Source organism: Penicillium maclennaniae (assembly GCF_028827695.1).
Source record: "Penicillium maclennaniae strain IBT 15551 chromosome Unknown utg000001l:1.0-3280838.0:1.0-3283122.0, whole genome shotgun sequence".
NCBI classification, from domain to species: Eukaryota; Fungi; Ascomycota; class Eurotiomycetes; order Eurotiales; family Aspergillaceae; genus Penicillium; species Penicillium maclennaniae.
Window position 1 is genome coordinate 1,001,551 of NW_026623213.1, and position 18,291 is coordinate 1,019,841.

At 52.1% G+C, this 18,291-nt stretch overlaps 8 protein-coding genes across 8 annotated transcripts; 3 read left to right on the forward strand and 5 right to left on the reverse strand.

Moving 5' to 3' along the window:
• Positions 1-570: 570 nt before the first annotated feature.
• Positions 571-2,283, forward strand: N7477_000381 (putative AT DNA binding protein; the record flags this gene model as incomplete). Its single annotated transcript, XM_056962044.1, has 1 exon — positions 571-2,283. One exon carries the CDS (start codon positions 571-573, stop codon positions 2,281-2,283), a length of 1,713 nt encoding a protein of 570 aa, XP_056827047.1.
• Positions 2,284-2,599: 316 nt separating this feature from the next.
• Positions 2,600-4,402, forward strand: N7477_000382 (uncharacterized protein; the record flags this gene model as incomplete). Its single annotated transcript, XM_056962045.1, has 1 exon — positions 2,600-4,402. One exon carries the CDS (start codon positions 2,600-2,602, stop codon positions 4,400-4,402), a length of 1,803 nt encoding a protein of 600 aa, XP_056827048.1.
• A 931-nt stretch (positions 4,403-5,333) lies between these two features.
• On the forward strand, positions 5,334-6,155 carry N7477_000383 (uncharacterized protein; the record flags this gene model as incomplete). Its single annotated transcript, XM_056962046.1, has 1 exon — positions 5,334-6,155. The coding sequence occupies one exon, from the start codon at positions 5,334-5,336 to the stop codon at positions 6,153-6,155; it is 822 nt and encodes a 273-aa protein (XP_056827049.1).
• A 400-nt stretch (positions 6,156-6,555) lies between these two features.
• On the reverse strand, positions 6,556-7,284 carry N7477_000384 (HHE domain protein; the record flags this gene model as incomplete). Its single annotated transcript, XM_056962047.1, has 1 exon — positions 6,556-7,284. One exon carries the CDS (start codon positions 7,282-7,284, stop codon positions 6,556-6,558), a length of 729 nt encoding a protein of 242 aa, XP_056827050.1.
• Positions 7,285-8,355: 1,071 nt separating this feature from the next.
• Positions 8,356-9,234, reverse strand: N7477_000385 (putative methyltransferase; the record flags this gene model as incomplete). Its single annotated transcript, XM_056962048.1, has 1 exon — positions 8,356-9,234. The coding sequence occupies one exon, from the start codon at positions 9,232-9,234 to the stop codon at positions 8,356-8,358; it is 879 nt and encodes a 292-aa protein (XP_056827051.1).
• Positions 9,235-9,947: 713 nt separating this feature from the next.
• N7477_000386 (Sds3 domain-containing protein) lies at positions 9,948-11,553 on the reverse strand (the record flags this gene model as incomplete). The annotated part of the gene is made up of 3 exons (XM_056962049.1): positions 9,948-10,034; positions 10,115-11,050; positions 11,122-11,553. 3 exons carry the CDS (start codon positions 11,551-11,553, stop codon positions 9,948-9,950), a joined length of 1,455 nt encoding a protein of 484 aa, XP_056827052.1.
• Positions 11,554-12,889: 1,336 nt separating this feature from the next.
• Positions 12,890-14,771, reverse strand: N7477_000387 (uncharacterized protein; the record flags this gene model as incomplete). Its single annotated transcript, XM_056962050.1, has 2 exons — positions 12,890-13,941; positions 13,997-14,771. The coding sequence occupies 2 exons, from the start codon at positions 14,769-14,771 to the stop codon at positions 12,890-12,892; spliced, it is 1,827 nt and encodes a 608-aa protein (XP_056827053.1).
• A 1,670-nt stretch (positions 14,772-16,441) lies between these two features.
• Positions 16,442-17,314, reverse strand: N7477_000388 (uncharacterized protein; the record flags this gene model as incomplete). The annotated part of the gene is made up of 1 exon (XM_056962051.1): positions 16,442-17,314. One exon carries the CDS (start codon positions 17,312-17,314, stop codon positions 16,442-16,444), a length of 873 nt encoding a protein of 290 aa, XP_056827054.1.
• Positions 17,315-18,291: the final 977 nt, after the last annotated feature.

An 18,291-nucleotide genomic window follows, 5' to 3' on the forward strand; every position in this document is an offset into this window, starting at 1 on the left:
GAATGATCTGGATACGGGAAGTGGCTGTCTTGCCGGCAGTCATGGGCCAGGATCTACAAGAGACGTCAAGGCATATGAAAGCAAGCGGCTTGAAAATGTCGAAAAAAGTGAAGATGGGTTGCGACTGTTTTTCCGAGGTGGCACGGTTCTGTAGCTCTCAGCAGAAAAAAGTAAATGAGGTTGGTACAGTCACTGCTGAGTGGTAGCCATGAACAACCACTTCGATTGTTAGGAATACCAATCCGTCCCCTTCTAGGATATCAAGTTTGAAACCCATTCAAAGAGATGCAAAAGCAGAAGCCCAGCATGAGCATCACAAGTTTGAATATTTACATCACTTCCCAATTGAGACTTGATTACCTAAACACACGTTGCGTCGTCACTGATTCGTGCCGCCTTGAGCCTCTTGTTTACGCATTGCCCCGCGCTTCTTTCTAGCGGTTGTACATTCTCGCTGGCCTTTTAAAGGCCATATTCTGGCCATTGTGACTTTTTCATCAGCGCATTCCGCAGGGTGCGCTCTCTCCACGCCCCTAGCGGCACGCGTGCCGATATTCCATCCAGCCCGCCATGTCAAGCACGTCGCGTAGCGAGAGCTCCTCGCCAGATGTCCTGGGCCCTCCAGGCGATGCCGAGTACCTAATATCTTCCCCTATTAAACCCTTCGTCGGTCGCCAAAGCTGGCTGTCGCCCGCCCCACGTCGTCGCCAACAAACACCGGCAAAGCGACCGCGCGCAACCCTCAGTCCCGCGAAGAGCGCGCATTCGATCCGATTTGACGATGTCCTGCTTCCCGGCTCGCCTATAATGAAGCTCAACGGTCGTCAAAGGTCAATTTCGCCAGAGAAGGGCGAGGATGGCAATGTGAGCCCTTGGCGCATTCGAGTCACTCTCGAGGCGACGCAGGATGAGGAAAACGAGAACCGAGGCAGCCCGGCGCGCAAACGAATACGCCCTTCGACGACTACTACTATGGTTCCATTGAAGGACGAAGGGAGCCCACTACGAGAGAAGACACCAGCAAGACCACGCGGGCGCCCACGCAAATCAGATGTGCAAGCTAAGAATGGGTCGCCATGGCCTGCTAGCGCAGGAAACACCCCAGGACCAAAAGGTGCAACTCCCTTGAAGAATCCACGGGGGCGACCACGCAAGAGCACGCCGAAGCCGAAGGAGCAAAATGTTTCATTAGCTGAAGATGAACCAACGCCAGCAACAGCGCTATCGTCTGGTCCGAACTTACCGCACTTTAGTCCGATGGACACTGCATTTGACGGCAGAGCTGACTCTCCTTTACAATATACTCCGATGAAAATTGCGACTGATGGCTTGGACAGTGACTCACTTGGAGCCGACGATCTACCTGTCGCCTTCCTTCGTCCGCCAACACCGGCTGTGATTAGGGAAAGCCCGGGCAACGACAATACACATGAAGATACCGGACGCGAATTTGGTCGGGCCAGCTACGACACTCCTGTCATTGGATCCGCAGAGCACCACTACCTCGATCATGACGAGAACATACATTCTACACCCTCAAAAATGCCATCACCGACCCGAGAAAGATCCGTTTCATCTGCAAGATCCGCGCGTCACATAGGCAGCGCTTCTCCCCAAACATACCCTTCACCCACGCCGACTTCTTCGCTGGCCGAGGAAGAAATTCAAACAGAAGAATCTCGTGTACAAGACAACCCAGTGTCCGATGATCCACATTCTGAGCTGGACCCCACAGACGAGCATGCAGATGAGCATGAAGAGTTCGATTCTATTATGGAAAGTGAGGGCTTCACGATGGTCTCCCTGGATACCCTCCCTTCAGCCAAGCAATATGGTCTCTCGAGCGGCAAATCAACAGGCGAATCTTCGAGTGGGCGTATTGGCGACAAGTTGAAGCGACAGTTGCCGGGAGGCATCAGTGACCTCCCAAGTGATAGTCACAGCTCAGCAAGGCCGAGCCCAACTACTCTAGGCCCTTCATCCGCTTCACGTCTTTCGCGTGCGTATCTGGAATCGCACAATCCGAACAGACAGAGCCCCCTTGTCAATGTTTCCTATCCCGAGCTACCTGCAACATCTTCTAAGAAGATACAGGATGTCCCCGAATTTGAGCAAGACCCTCCGATCCAACCGCGACGAGAAGAGAGGGACGTGGTTGCGGAACCGGAGGCGGCAAACATCAATGATGAGATGTATGGTGAAAGAGACGTTGAGGAAACTGAAGATGTCGAGGAAGCTGAAGATGTCGAGGAAGCTGAGGGGCGAAAAATGGGACGACGTTGATGAAGTACAAGTTGTCGATCCTTCTCCTCGCTTTAGGAGAACCCATTCGCCTCGACCAGCTTCCTGGGTTCCGGGAAGAGTCCAGCGGGACCGCGAATGGGATGCCGAACGACAGGCCGTGAGCCGGCAAGCTCAGGACCCGTCGAATACTCAACGATTAATCAACATTGAAAGTGATGAGGATGTCTCTCAAGAGGAAGTGGCCCTTGAACAAGACGAATATGACGCCTATTCACAATCTGAGGTAGAATCCTTTGCGGAAGGAGAGCCTTTCGATGAACAGTATTTGGAAGAGCCCGTGCAAGAAAGTGATGCGATGGAACAATATGAGGAAGAAGTACCCCTTGAACGGAAACCTTTGACTGAGCGCCTTGTGGAGGAAGAGGAAGTCATGAACGAAGAGCCTGTTGAAGAATATCAGCCGGAGAGTCCTCCCTATTGGGAACAGAGGCCTACCTTGCAGCGCTTACACTCTGCAAACCACGCAGCGGAGATTGAGCCAGAAACCTATGATGACGACAACGAGTCCGTCGACATCTGGCAACAAGGAACTGAACAATTGGAGCCTGATTATGTCCCTCAATCGCATGCCATCGACCGAGCAGCCTCTAACGAGCAGGAAGCCGTGGATGACGATGACAGGGGCTTTGACGATATCTGGCAGCAAGAAGCCCGTGACAACAATTATCACTCGCAGCACACGGATGATCGGGAACAGATTCCAACAGAGAGCAGTACCAGCCCCTGGCGACCATTGGAGGGAGCCTACGAGAGTGAAGAAAACATGAGTTCATCCCCAGCGTACGTGACCATGGATGACGGCAGCACAAAATATTTTGGACCAACACATGTTCGCAAGCTACGGGACGAGGATGTGGATCTGTCGGCATTGCTGGCGCGGGAAGATACGCCAAACCATGCGCGCTACTATAATGGGACAAGTACTCCCCGAAATATCTTAAGCCGCCGGTCTGGCCCGCAGCCCCCGTCGATCAACGGGTCTTCCCTCAAGTCTGCTTCTTCGCGCAAGACTGGTCAAAATGCCCGCCTTCAGCCAATATCACAGTCACCAGAAATGGAATCGGAGCCTGAAGTTAGCTCACCTGCTGTGAGGCATGGGCTGTCACCTCGGCAGCCTCAGCCAGAGAGGGTACATGAGACGGGCAGCGTTTCCGATGCTGGCCTGCACGAGACTGAATCTAATCAGGCAGGCTCCGCCGCCACCCCCGAACATCCACCTCAGCCTAATGGGGATGCTACAGGGTCCACCTGGTTCCAGCGAATCACGAGTCTCACCCCCAGGTGGCTGAAAGCCCCTGCTGAGTCTCACGAGGATGGTTCGAGTGCCGTCTCCGAACACGAGTCAGATGATGATGACCAGGAAAACCAGGAGGCAATGGACAGCATCGAATCAGCGAAGAATATTCGTGAGCACTTCGAGCATACACCTCGTTCAACTCATTTGGGCGAATCACCGCGAATTCTGGACAATTCAGTCCATTCTTCTCAACCAGACACCCGGAATACTGTGCCCCCGGCAGAAGAGGAGGATGACGATGAAGAAGATCTGTTTATCGAGCAAGTCGCCTCCAACCCTACCGTGAAAGGCGAAGTACAGTCCACGAAAGATTATGACGAAGGCGAGGAGGAAGATCTCTTTATCGAACAAGGAGTGCCCAACAAGAGCGCGAAACGCGCTGCTGCAAACCTTACTACCGACGATTCCCACGGCCTTTCCGGGCCTCGACCTCTGGCGGTTTTCGGCTACTTCTCCGACGACCACTACAGGGCCCTTCGGCGCGTCTACCGAATGGCGAAGCGAAACCCAGAGCGCTTCCCATACTATGACGCACCGGGGCGTGCACAAATTATCGGCGATTGGATCTGGACCTCGGACGGCCGTCACGGGGTGCCAATCACCGAAGTACAGTTTGCCATCATCGATCGATTTGTACATGACCTCTCTCGGGCTGATGTACAGTACGGTGGGTCGGGCCAGGTCGATTGGACAGAGGCTGATCTGCATCGGCGTTTGATTAGCATCATTATTGGGGAGCAGATCCGAGAAGAGCGCAAGGCCAAGACGACCCGCGGGGTCTCTGTTAATACATGGCGATGAACACAAAGCGCGATTACTTTTGATCCTTCCCTTTGGCGTATAGTTGGGAGGATGAATCTTTGCGATGGAGTCGGTGGTTTTTTTTTCTTGATTCATTTTGTTCTAAAGATTCCCGCATGGTCATGGCCCATGGCCATCAGCATGGGCTTTTGTACGGATTTGTTTTTTTTTTCTTTCTGATTCATTCTGCGAGTATGACTTGAATAGGCTGGCGTTAATGTACACGGGATGATATCTCTTCGTCACTGACGCTATACAAATGAACAGATCCAAGACCTAGTCAATGTGGATCCTTGGGCACGACTGCAAACATCATGCATTGAAGAAATCACATCGATACCAGACGATTTTAGCCATTCACACCAAGATCATGCAGCCTCACTCCTTGTTTCCCCGATGGTTGACGCCGGAGGCGCAGTATATGAATATATACACCAGGAGGAAGTCACGCGTATCTGGAGGAACCATCTGATCTGTCTTTTACAGGCGTCTATTTGCTGTCAAAGTAGCAATCTTATCATCAAGAACTGTCCTTCAAAGCAAAGAAATGACACGACTTACGTCGTCAAGGTACACGAGAGCAACAGTGACGGACAGCGGTTGAAGTCTCGACCAACCTTGCAGCAATCCACCACTTGGACCAACCGGGGCCACCCTAGGGTTTGTGTCTTTCGCGTGGCCAGCCAAGCAGAAAGACGTATCTGACTTCCATCGGGCTGATCCCCCACTCTCGTGCGAGTTTCCTGCACCTTCGTTTTCGTTTCCTGGGATGTCGGTCTGGGCACAAACCAAAGTACAACACCGCTCCGGAGAGATATCCAGGACATTATAAGAGTGCCAGGGAGACGGCGTAGGAAATAATCTATCTTGCTCTTCTTCATCAACCTTTAAAGCTCTGTTCTATGGAACTATTATTTACTGTCGGGCTCCGATGTCGGTAATCACCATTGTTCAACGCGCCCTCCCCTTCTCGCTCCCTTGGAAACGAAGACATACAACCAACAAAGAGAAGGATCTCGACCCCGAAAGCCCAGACCTGGCCTTCCACGAGGACGAACTCTTCGGCAATCAATTAACCGATTCTCCCGGCACAACGCTGCACTATGACGTCTCCGACGCTGTGCATGTAGCGGTGAAGCAGCCCCTGGATGACACGACGAACCCCGATGCGTCTGGTCCTGAATCAGACACTGACTCGGAATCCGAGTACGAGACCCGGCTCTCAGATCATAGCCAGGTCGGCACACGCGAGCAACTTGGTCGAGCCGTGAACTGGGCTAGTATCGTCCGCAGTCATTCTCGATGGACCACAAAGCAAGAGAGACAGCTCTGGATCGCAGAGAAGGAGTTGAGAAGGTGTCAGAAAGCGTGGAGCTCGGAGCAAGAGGTGTGGTTGGCATATGTACGTGTTCCGTGGTTGATTAGATGGTCATCTGTAACAGCAATCCTGGCTCTAACGCACTTTTCTTTTTTTTTCACTCTTGATCAGATCCAACTATTGAGTGAAGAAAAACAAGCTCATCAAGACTTTATGCTGATGCGCATGAAGCAGCAGGAAGAGGAGCGGAATCAGTTTCGCAAGTCTTGGAAGAAGCGCCGGTCTGTGGAGACCGCACTGGAGGAGAAGCAGTTCAATTTCCCCATCAGCAGAAACTCTGGTGGAATGAACAAGTTCCGTCCGTTGCCACTATATGGAAATGTGGTACCTAATATGGCTAGAGCAGAGCCCACTGCCGTAGCATGTCGGGCATGAAAACACAAGTATACGATCGGGTTCAATACGGGGATATGTTGGAATATTGTGGAACATTTTTCTGCTTGCTTTGACCTGTTTCATTTCAATAGCACTTCTTTACCTAATATAACAATTTGTCTATGCTGGACTTCTCATGAAAGTATACGACACGGCTGATTCTATCGTTTGAACATTGGCAAATGACAGACCATGTAATTATTGTACTAGAATTTACTGCAACTACTTGAGGTGTTATTGGAATATTTCATGACGTTCACTTGGCGTGAGCCAGTGCCTACTGGGATTGTATCATATCACAAAGCTTTCAAAGCGTCGGCATGAACGGCATGGATAAAGGATCTGACAGTATCAAGGGATTGACTGTTTAGTTCACATACAAATCCAAGTTTGTCCTCCCCTACCTCTTCTCACGATGCGGCCACTTCCGAAAGATATCAGCAACCATATCGATCGGCGCAGTCAAGAGCCCCACGGCTGTTTCAAATGGCGGTTTATCGGGCGCCAAAGGATGCGATCGAGAAGGTACAAACATCTTCGTTCGATCCAACGACTTTGTCAACGCCTCGCTATCAGCCTGAGACAACACATCCTCCAGCGCTGGGAGATCACTACTCTCTTCCTGCTCGAAATGATATTTCAAATCATCAAGCAAGGCTTCGAGAGTTGGTCCAGATCGCGGATCCGTCGCTCGAAGGCCCTGAAAGGCATTGAGCTGCTCTTTTATAGTTTGATGCTCGATGCGGCGCTTATCGGCTCTGTCCTGGCCATCATCTACATGTTTGGCGAGGGCGGGGTAGACGACTAACTCTTCGCTGACGATGTGACGCGCTAATTCCCAGGTGAGAAGGTTTTGATATCTGGTTCGCTCATCAGGGTCTGCTGAATTCAAGATTTTGTGCGCGTGATTTTCGAGTGCGCGGTGCTCGTGTTCGATGGTGTGAAGGATACGGATAGGTGGTGGTCGTGTCGCTATTCCATTCTTGTATCTTCGAAGAGATCGTCTAACTCGTCTGAAATATAAGAGGCGCCGTATTGGAGAGGTTGTTACTATGCCTCTGAATGCGGCTGTCCTGGCCGATACATGGGGCGTGAGTGTATAGGTGCGGGCATTCCGCCAGACATCCATTAGAATTTTGAACATGGGCACTGGTATGGCTAGATACCTATCCTCTCACAGAGGGTGGGCGTTGCCCTGATGGCTCATGAAAAAGAATTCGGATATTGTTACCGTCTGTCGTCATGATGATATCCAGCCCTAACTAAAGGCCTGTCCAAAGGCGTCCGTTATGTAATTCAAATAACAAGATCTCGAATTTGAGGGCTAGGTGACATAGTATGTAACATGTTTAGTAGTTCCTATTCTTAGCTTCCAACGTGCAGTCAGATAATAGGGGTTTTCATTCATGACCAGGGCCGGGTCAACTGCGCATTCAGACCAAAGTAGACTGCAACTTATAGCAGCAAAGGCGCTTTCAAGGCCGGTTTCGGTCCCGCCATTATCCCTGCCTCACAATTGGCCTTAGCCTGGACTTCAATCTTTCTAGACGTATGCACGGGAATGCAAGCTATGGGACCAGATAGTCTCATCCACCAGGATATTTTAAGTGGCTGGTCAACCATTATCGGCCGGAAAAGAGGACTTTATCCAAGACCCCCTCTTATCTCTATCTATCGGCTTGAAGAATAAACAGTTTCCCAATTTGACTCATTTCAAGGCAGCTGCTTTACTTGTTACCAGATTGGCTCAGTACTTTCCTAACTGACTGAAAGAAAACTGACTGAAGCAAGTATTACGAAGAGTTAGTAAAATTTGTCTTGATGGGGTAGCTGATCAGAAACTCATTTGTACAAAAGCCAGCTTAGGGCACTTCTTCACAATGTGTTGAGACTACGACGTATATCTATTTCGTACCCTCCTTGGTAATTGATTTTCTACCTACTCACAACTTTTAGTCTAACTTTGCCCAGTCATGTAGGGAATGGATCCGTGATTTAGGTGACGTGTTGAGATGGGACGAAGCTCAAAGTGTCCGCAATCAACAAGACAATTTCATAAAGATCATGAAGAATCATATTACCACAGTGATAGACATATGTTAAACAGGTCAAAATCACAGACAGGCAATATATGCACAATATAAGGTTTCCACCAACCCATATTCATCCAAAAATCAATTCCAGCCTCATATCAACATCTTCAGCCAAATACCAATGCCCTAACCTCAATACTCTCCCTGACCCGCGCCCCAGCAGGCGTCCTCTCATCCCAAAACGCAGTATGCGGCACCCACTGCGCTACATCACCATCCCTCAGCCCCTTCGAATCCGAACACTTCAACAACAACCTCTCATCCCCCGTCATACCAGACCAATACAACCACTGCTGTCCCGGATTATACTGAACGCCCATAGTCTCCCCCGTCCGATGCGGATACCGATGCTCAACAGGCACCAGATCCTTCCCGTCCACAGACGCGGCCGAGGCAAACGCCAAAGGAGCGGATTGGACCGGTTCAACGGTCAAGGGGCGCCAGACATTGACGATACGGTAGCGACCTGCAAGTAGTTTTTCGGCTTCTTCCGGATCCGTGACGTGGAGTTTGACTCGTTCGGCGGCGGCGCGCGGTGTCTGGTCGACGTGGGCGCGGGTCACGGGTTGACGGGGCGCGCCGTCTTTTTGACGACGGATTGTATGGTCGAAGAGGATGATTTTGTGAGAGCCTGGGATTGCAGAGAGGAGGAGTTGTTCCACTTCTGGGTAGTAGATTGAGCGGACGGCGTCGTCTGAATCAAAGGTTGAGTAGGTTGCGGAGGAGGTGATCCCTTGGAGGGCTTGGAAGGAGTCTTTGTCTAGATTGTATTGGGATTCATGGCCGCGAATGTCGTTCAGGGATACTCTTTTGGTAACTTCGAGGTAGTTGCGTTGAGGTTGGCCTGGGGGTGGCGATTCGACGTAGTTAAAAGGCGCGCTGTTGTCCGGGGGAGGCGCGTAGAAGATGAGTTCGGCGGTTGTTGGACCGCGAGGGATATAGTCTGAGGAAGTGCTGGTGGTACCTGTGGTACTTGTGGTCGTCATGGTGGATGTATTTATGCTTGACGCTTATGTGCAGAGTATGAAGTATAAAAAGTGCGGGGTATGCAAGATGTCTAGTTGACGCTGGAGGGTGATGTGCTGGGATGAGACGAAATCAGCCTTTTATAGACAACACTCAGAAGCCCCAAGATCCAAGAAGAATAAGACGAATAAGAAAACAAAGGTTGAATTAGTGATCAAAGCTCCGTCGGGGGAACTCGAGACATTTGTCATCTCGCCGAAGGCGGAGGAATGGAAATGCAGCCACTCAGCGATGCTGCCAATGATGCGATGGCTCCACTTGTGCTGCGATCACCTCATTTATAGCCTTTCCTTCTGGTCTTGGAACTAATTATTGCCCATCAGGTTGAAAGTATACCCGTATAGTTATCCAATCTTGACGTGCGACGGTGTTTAACAATCGGTGGCGTCATCCAAGATATTGCCGAGGCTCAGTATGAAGGAGACCTTCACTCTACTATAACAAGCCTTTCGAACGCAATGGATCAAGTGCAGTAGATTATGCTCAAGAATTGAGGCAGAAAATAGACACATGAAAATCTGAAGCTGAAAGGACCGAACGCCTGTTCCCAGCCTTCGTTGCCACCAAAAGAAAGGAAAGTAAGATAACAAAAGAAAAACCAAGCCCTGATTCCAGAATAGACACCAAATTCCTCCCGTAAAGTACATTGAAACTCCCCGTAAGCTTTCCTCCATTAATGGTTCCGGACACGCTTACTGCTGCGCTCACGCTCCATTCCGGTGGACTGAAACATTTCGGGGCCGGGATGAGGTCGCACAGGCTGCAGGTGCATGCCGACAGATGACGGGAAGTCAGGATGCAGGGCATTGAAGTGGTCGGGGTTGGGGGATGACCATCAACCGGGTCAGAGGGCAGCGGCGCAGCAACCAGTTCACAGAGAGACGAATCAATCCAGCCAGGAGGCTTGCCATGCAGACGCTCGAAGCGGGCGCAATCGTCATCAACCTCGTCATTAAGAAGCGAGGTCAGTGGAGGTGCGTTACCGTTAGGTCGAGCATGATAGTTGGACAAGACGTGGTAGGGCAGAGCAGGGCGCGATGCGGGCTTGTCAGCCAATTCGGCTAGAGCGCTTAGAGCGCTGTGTGCTGCCGTGCCCCGGGTGGAGCGTGTGACATGGAAATTCTGGCTTGCGGTACGGATCATGTCGGCCGTAGGAGTACCGTTGTCTTCATGCCCAGTAACTTCAGGGGTATCATCCGCGTCGGTATTGTTGCCGTTAGTCACGGCCCCGGAACCCTGGTCGGCGCGCTTGGAAGTAGAGAAAAAATGTACGGTAGCAACATGCGCGTGGTTGGCATGAGCACTTAGCTCTTTATCCGTGAAAAGTGAGTGCATCGAATAGGTAGGCGCAGTCTGCTGAGCAAGATATTGCTTTTGGCGCTCAGCTGGGGTCGTGCCACCTGTGTCCCGCACGGGTGAGCCAGTATCCTCCTCTGGCGCCTTGCGCTTGCGCTTGTTCAATTCTGAAACGATGCCATTCCCGAGTTCGTCCAGATCCACCCTGTGCCGAGTATGACGAGTCTTTCGGTTGCTGTGAAGGCCACCAGGACTGGCTGGGTTGGTAATGCTGAACTGATTTGGATGGAGAAGCAGTGCATTGGTATCCGCAATATCGAGTTGTTCCTTCTCACGCATAAGTCGGGACCGTTTGCTCGAGATGCTCTGCATCAACCGTTCGCGTAGCGTCGTCGACAATTGGTTAAATTCCTCTTTGGCGAAATGTTGGCGGAAATCGTACTCGCGGCGGTGTCGCTCGAGGCTATTTTGATGTCGGCCCTGTAGAGGGGAGAAAGACGCGGTCAGTAATTCGATACTTAGCACAGCAATGGGCGAAAGAATTAAAGTACCATAATTTGAGCCAGATCTGCATCACGCTGCTCTTTGACATTGTTCACCTCCTGTACAAATTTGGCGTACCATGTGCCAGACAGGCTTGCCATCTCCTTGGCAAACTTGCCACCACCAACAGTATCTTCAATTAGCCGCGCGACATCCTCAGAAGAATCCGGCAGTGGACCGGTTTGGTAAGGGTCCGCATTATTAATGAGTGTCATATCGCATTGCAGGGAGTGAAGCTGCTGGCGAAACTGGGCGTCGCGATTCTGACTAAAGGTAGCAGTCAAATCGTGAAGACGCTCCTGGAGTGCAGACCGACGTTTGTCGCGTTTCGAAAGCGTTCCAGTACCACCCGCGGGACTAGTAGAACGGCCTCTGGAGTGTAATCCGCCATGGTAGGCGGGCCCAGCGCCGGGCGACTGGGTCCCTGGGGAGTATGCCATGGGATCAAGAGAATGCGTCCAGAAAGTGGACTATATGGAAGAGCGACGGATGTAGTTGCAGTGTACAAGTAAAAAGACCAACACCAGAACGAATAGAGTAGGAGAGGAAACAACTCGTCGTTAGAAAAGCGGCGCTGGAGCATTGTCTCCAGATGCGGTTTAGGGTCGGCTTCACTTTTCACCGGCCCGAAGCATAGAGTGGTGATCATCCAAGTGAATGACAGGAACAGAAGCAGAAAGGGGGGGGAGGAAGTTAGTAGTAATTTATGATCAAGATAATTTGTCAGTATATAGAATCTTCCAATCTAGTATACGTCCTGGCCCCGTCGCGCACACGAACGAACGGGCTTAATCTGTGGTGGCACTGGGAGAATTCTGCAAACCATTCTCAACGGACAGTTCGAATTTATCGATAAGTGCGAAGCCATGAGTCATTTACACTTAACTTAAATTGAAGGAAGAAAGAGAGAATCCTGAAGAAATCTGCGAGGTGCAGACAGCCGAAATATCGTGGCCCACCTGCAAAAAATCACTCAGTCCGGCTGTCCCGACGCCTCGACGCTGCTGTTAATGCCTCCTAACATCAATGGATTCCTAATCAGAGGATGTCACAATACAACTCGGGTTTATCGAATCTGATACTCACGAAACAGAACTTTTTGAATATTTCTGAGCTTATCATTGTCTCTACACACTCTGTCGGACTCGCACCTGTGAGGTCTCACCAACAATCAAACTTTCCACCATGTATCTATATGTAAGCCATACCAGGGTAATATGCAGGACAATCGAACCGCTGTCAGGACCATGAATGATCGATGCAAAGAGAGCCAACCCCTGTCACCGAATCCAGGCCCTAATCCAACACGACCGAAGAGTCGGTCAGGGAACGATGCCCAATGGTGCCTGATGGTCTGACAGCATTATCACCTTAATACGCACGCAACTTTTGAGGTTTGAATTAGGAAAAAAAAAATTCCTGGAGTCTCAATTCTCAGAAGATTTATACATTGAACCTACTAGTTGTATATATTTATATCCGTCTCCATCGAGAAAACCAAAGAGAAATAGTATCATCTCGCGAAATAAGAACCGAAGACAAGGGTATTCACGTTCATTTACCATCCGGCCGACGCAGTATGCATAGCGCGCAATCACGGCCGAGATATAAGGAAACCAAAAAGATCGAGCCAACTCCGGGGATCCCACGCTGGGATCCCATATGACATTGTTGCAGCGGCTGCAAGAACCGCATTTAAAAGGCAATATGGTGTGGAAAGGAGGGTGTATAGAAGGGAAGAGAAGTGAGGGGGGGATGTGGAAACAGCGGGGATGATCAGTGTGTTCGACGGATGACAAAGACACCTAATTCGACGCCGTCGCGAGGCTCGCCTTCGCCGTACGGTCGCTTGCGGATGCCATCAAAGATCTCGCTGAGGAGCATGGCGGAGGAGACTTCCTTGTCTCCCATCATGGCGCCGGGCCCTCCAGAGGACATAGCCTTGTTGGCTAGGACGCGACGACCGTTTTGCCAGTACAGATTGAGAACTTCTTTCATGCGAGCCTTCTCCTGGTGGATGAACCATTCGACCCAAAGTTTGCGGTCTAGGTGGGCGCTGGCCTTGCCGGCGTCGGCAACTTCGAACTTGGAGGAGGGCGAGCTGAGAGATTCACAAAGGGATGCGATGTTGGCTTTCATCGTCGCGAAGTCGTCCATCTGCGAGACTGTTGACAGTTTTCCCAGGTAGCGACCGACGTCAGCGGACAGTCCGTTGACCACGACGAGTTGACGGAGTAGTGGGTCGAGGATGGGGCCCAAATATTGAGATTTGAATGTTGAGGCACCCTTTTTGGTTGGGTAAGTGAAGAGAAGGGAGCCTCCGTTGGGGGACAGCTCGCAGAGCCGGTCCACGAGGAAGGACGGTCGGGTAGGGCAGAAGAGATCTCTATACTCTTGGGGGGATGGGGGTGGAAGATAACGCTCAAGGACGGAAATGTGAACGCTGTGGGGAGGGACAACGGGCATTGGAGCGTGGGAGAGCTGTCGTTGAAGCGGGCCACGGAAGTCGTGGTATGCCCCAACGACCGCGGCGCTGGAAAAGACGGTCGCATTGAAATATTCATCTGCGGCGGTCGGAGAACGGGGAGTGCTGGGAGGAGAGTGAGGGAGGTTTGAGAGGCTAAATTGTTCGGGCACAGCGTGTGTAACATTGATATAGGGCGACTGGCCGGGCTGGAGGTGATTGTGTACGGCCTGGACGATGGAGCAGAAGATGCTGCCGTTTCTCGGCAGCGATATCGACTGGTCGGCTGTCTGCGGGTAAGGGAGTGTCTGTGAGACAATTTTGACGGCGTCTCCTCGTGGATTGGAGATTGCTAATGATGATACTGTGGCACGGTGAGTAGACCGAAAAAAGAGCGACTGTGTGGAGATGTTGCTTACCAGTCACGTTGATTCCTTGATCCAACCATGATCCCACGTCTTGCTGACAATCCATCTCGTCATGCAGACCAGGACTTCCTCCCGAGCTGGACGACCCATGAGAGAGACCGTCGGATGGGCTGCTAAGAGTGTCTGATGGGCCCGTGGTGGGGGAGGTGTCAACGCCCGGACCATCATCCATCATGGTTGAAGAGCTGGGTTCCCGGTGCGGTTGCTGATCGTACAACAACATCTCGGACCGAGGATTCCACGCAACGCTGCAATCGTCCTCTGGTGGTGTGGGAGGCAGTGTGGAGGGATATTCCGCTTGGTATGAGGAGGGCGAATCCCAAGGCGATGAAGAGTGTGAATGGCCGGAATGGCTTGTCAACGGTCTCGGCCCGCGAGACACCGTGTTGGACAGACGAAGACGAGAGTCGGCCGATCGGGTTCGAGATTCGACACGGAAGGGAGAGCCAGGCGAGGAACTGCGGTGTTCCCAGGAAGGGAAGTGCACGGCGACGCTACCCTTGGACAAGAAGCGAGAAACTGGGGAAGGTTTAGTGCGGAGCGAGCCCTGCGAGGCTCGTCGACGAAGCTTAGCGGGACTGTGGCCGATAGAAGGGTCGGGGAGAGAATAGTTGGAAAGACGGCGATCTGGGTCGAGTTTCACGGTGGCAGCCGTGTGCATAACGAAGTCGTCCGGGCTACTTCCAGGCCAACACCGACCATTGCACTGTTGAGGGTTCATCCAGGCTGTCCGGTCCGGAGGGCGAAAAGAGACAGCGGCCGGCATGGATGAGCCGTGAGTAGGAAGGTGTATGAGTTTATGGTCTATCGAGGTGTAGGAATGTAGTATCTGGAGAGAAAAGAAGAAAAGCCGCAGAAGAAGAGGATTTGGGCGACGTAAGGGGAGGAGAAAAGACGGCGGCGGCGTTCGAGGTACTGGGTACAACTTTGAAGAGGGCAAAATGCAGCGAGACCAGGTACTTGGTACGAGGGCCGAGTAAGTCTAGACCCGGCCAGTGTTCTAGACCGAGGGTCGTCGAGTCATCGGTTCCAAGTATGACCGTTCATTCATTACATCGGGACATCTGTGGGTGGATCCTTCGGGTAATCCCATTTAAATTATAGTATATTACCCTTTCAGCGTCTTTTTTGTTCTCTTAGTGGGAGTTGTGCAGAAATCAATGCCTATATGTTTATACAGTGGTGTTTACGAGGGGCCCTGCTAAAAATGTGCAGGCGTCTAGACGCCCGGCGGCCCTGCGACTGGCTGAGGTGCCCCACGCGGCTGGGGCGATCATTCTCGGTTCTGCATCGAGTTGATTACGCTCGTGTAGTGCCCGCCCTTTTCCATTGTTTGAACCAGACCTTCTTGCGACGCCAGGGCTCGTTCGGAGGGTCGAAGATCGCGAATCGATCTCGATGAAACTTTCCCCTACCCCAAGACTCGTGGCAAGGGCCTTCCCGGCTTTGGTCCCAGGACCATCCGTTTTCGGGTACTCGCCACTGTGAGGGGTTGTGTGTGTCTGGTTCGCATGGAAGTATGCCGTTCCCTGGACCCTGCTGCAGGCATCTGGACTGGGCTATGAAGGCCCAATTCGTTTGGAGACCGTGCTCTGAAGGCTCATTGCTCCAAGACTCTCCCTTTTTTAGTACGCCCCTCCTTCGGATCACTCCGATTATTGCGGGTGAACAACATGACACAGGAGATGATCGCTGGCCGTTGGACCCTAATTTCCACTGTTGGGCTCAATCTGGTTTGGAGCCCAGTTTTTATCTTGCGTCAACTCCACCCAAGTCTCAGATAAAGTGTACCTGTTGCCACCCCACTTCAAATCTGTCCTGTTATAATTCTAGACGCACGGAAAATCTCATTTGAGGTCGATTGGAAAATACGAAGATCTCGATTGGAGGAAGGAAACCCGAATTTATTATCATTACAATTATAAAATATCATCGTATTTCAATCCAGCAGACTGGATGCACGAAGCGTGGCCTTTTTAGGTTTGCTCTGGATGGATCTGGACGAATCTGGAAGAGTCTGGACGGTGTCGTGCGACCACCCGTCCGCCCCGAATCCGGGATTCTCTGACGGAAATGCTTCTCCGGATCCAACTGGCAAGTCACTTGCCAGAAGTGATGAGATAGATGCGTGTAGCTTTTATCGTCATGAAACTCGGTCGCATCATGATCGGATGAAGCGGGAGTGAAGTGCGGGGGGAAAGCCCGGCTTCAGATACCCAGGCGTCTGCAGTATCGGTGAGACCTGGCAGTTTCCCAGGGCTTTTCCATTTCCGGTCAGCTCAAAAGATATCCGGCGTCCCCTTTTTCCTTTCGAGATTGGGGAGACCCCTATTGTGGGGAATTTTTCTGCACGGCAGAATGGTGTCAAGATGATTTCACCGTGAAAAGAAGTACGAACAACATGAGATCATATCAGACCACATCCTTCGTGGTTTCTCAAGACGTCATGGAACGTCGGCGCACTTGGGTGGGGGCGCCGCCGCCCAGCGGCTGGCGCATCTCATGTGAGCAATTCCATGCGTTCCAGGCCATCGACGACCGATAGCGCTGCTCCTCGCGACTGAGCCGGAGTTGTTTCCGGGCAAAACTAGAGGGCTTAATAGCAATAGTGCAGGGGGTAGTCGAACGCTCGTAGACGGGGGCCGAGGACTTGGTCAACGGAGGGGTGCAGGGCGGGCTGTCGAGAGTAGTATGTAGCTCGTGACATTGGCGAACCAGCTGCTGCACACCTTCCGTTAAGCGCGAAGCGCGCTCCTCGATCTCGGGCCAGAAAGAATTGCCCCAGAAAGGGTCCTCGCACACGGCGGTCTCGAGGGCCGAGAGCCAGCAGCCAAATCCGGAACGCGGTCCGGCGAGTTGTGCAGCTACTGTCACAAAGCGGATTGTAGGTTCGGAGTTGAGAACATGGAGCACGATGCAGGCGGGGCACCGCGCGGTCAGATACCAGTCGTGCTCTTCGATGAGGATGCAGTTCAGCCAAGCAAAGGCACTGCGAGCCTCGCCGCGGAACGCCCGCTCGGGCTCGACGCCCTTTTTGCTGAGCAGGGCACGAGCAGCGACTCGTTCGGCTTGGTGGTTGATCAGGAAGAGTGGGACGAGAAGAGTGTGGATGATGTCGCGATGCAGGCGGAAGGTGTCTTGCTCGGCGGAGGTACACTCATGTCGATGGCCGGAGCAGAAGCTAGGCCCTTCCATGCCGCAATCCTGACGGCGCAGCTGTTCGCGCATGGCACGGAAAGCCTCATTGCGTTCCAGGCCCAGCTGGTCGTGCAGCGAAATTCGAAACGGGGACGCGGTCTCAGTCGACATTGTGATATATAAAGAGTCTTAAGTTGTTATTAGTGAAACCATGCCGTTGAAGCCGTTGAAGAGAGTACAAAAGGCGGACGTGGAAAATCAACCCTCGTGTGGGGGTGGCCGGATGCGGACTTATAACCAAAAACCCCCTGCGGAAACGTCATGAGACGGGGGGATGGCAGATCGCACAGGGCCTCTGGCGGCCAAGGTAGAAGCAGTCGATCGCAATGGACCCGGATCCACTGCTGACGAACGTAGCCACCCACTATTGGCGGACTAGCTCGGAATGGATGGGGACTGGTGGAGGGCAATGAGAGTCTGGACCGCACCAACTTGGCTTTTGGGCTCGGTGGCACCCACTGTCTTATTTCTTTCATGGCTATAGATAGACTCGGTCGTTCTGTGTGGTGGTTCTAGATAAGTTGGCGCCTCATTGAACCAGGGTGTCCGCAAAAGGGTCACTTTGTCGCAAATCGTTTTCTTAGGTCACCTCGACTGGTCGGATTGGATCCCCTCGACGGTCACCGTGAGACGGTATTTCGGATCAGCGTAGCGGCCCAAGTCCACCGTGCCCAAGACCTAGACCACAAGAACTTCGGCCTATCTGACCGCTGATCGGGAGAAATCCAGAAGCTTTCGAGCCCCGGTGAAAGAGGGGGGACGATAAACTCTGAGTGGAGGTGGATCTAAAAGGGGGGTCTCCTGAAGATTGAAGAGGAAAGTGATTGACAGGGTTTACTTCCGATGTGTTGTCCGGCCGTGTGACCCGCCATGTGTCCATTCCGATCACTGGACTCGTCATGCATTCTAGAGTCTCTTCGAATCTCGAGGGTCAAGAGAGAGGAGAGAGAGAGAAGGGGGCCAGCTAGGAGCGGAAAGAGGACATCTCGATGGGTCCAGGACCTGGTGAGTGCTACTGTAGCGGTGGACCTCTTTCGGCAGACTCCGGGCTCGGTTGAGAAGGCGGAAAAATCTCGCGCGATCGTCCC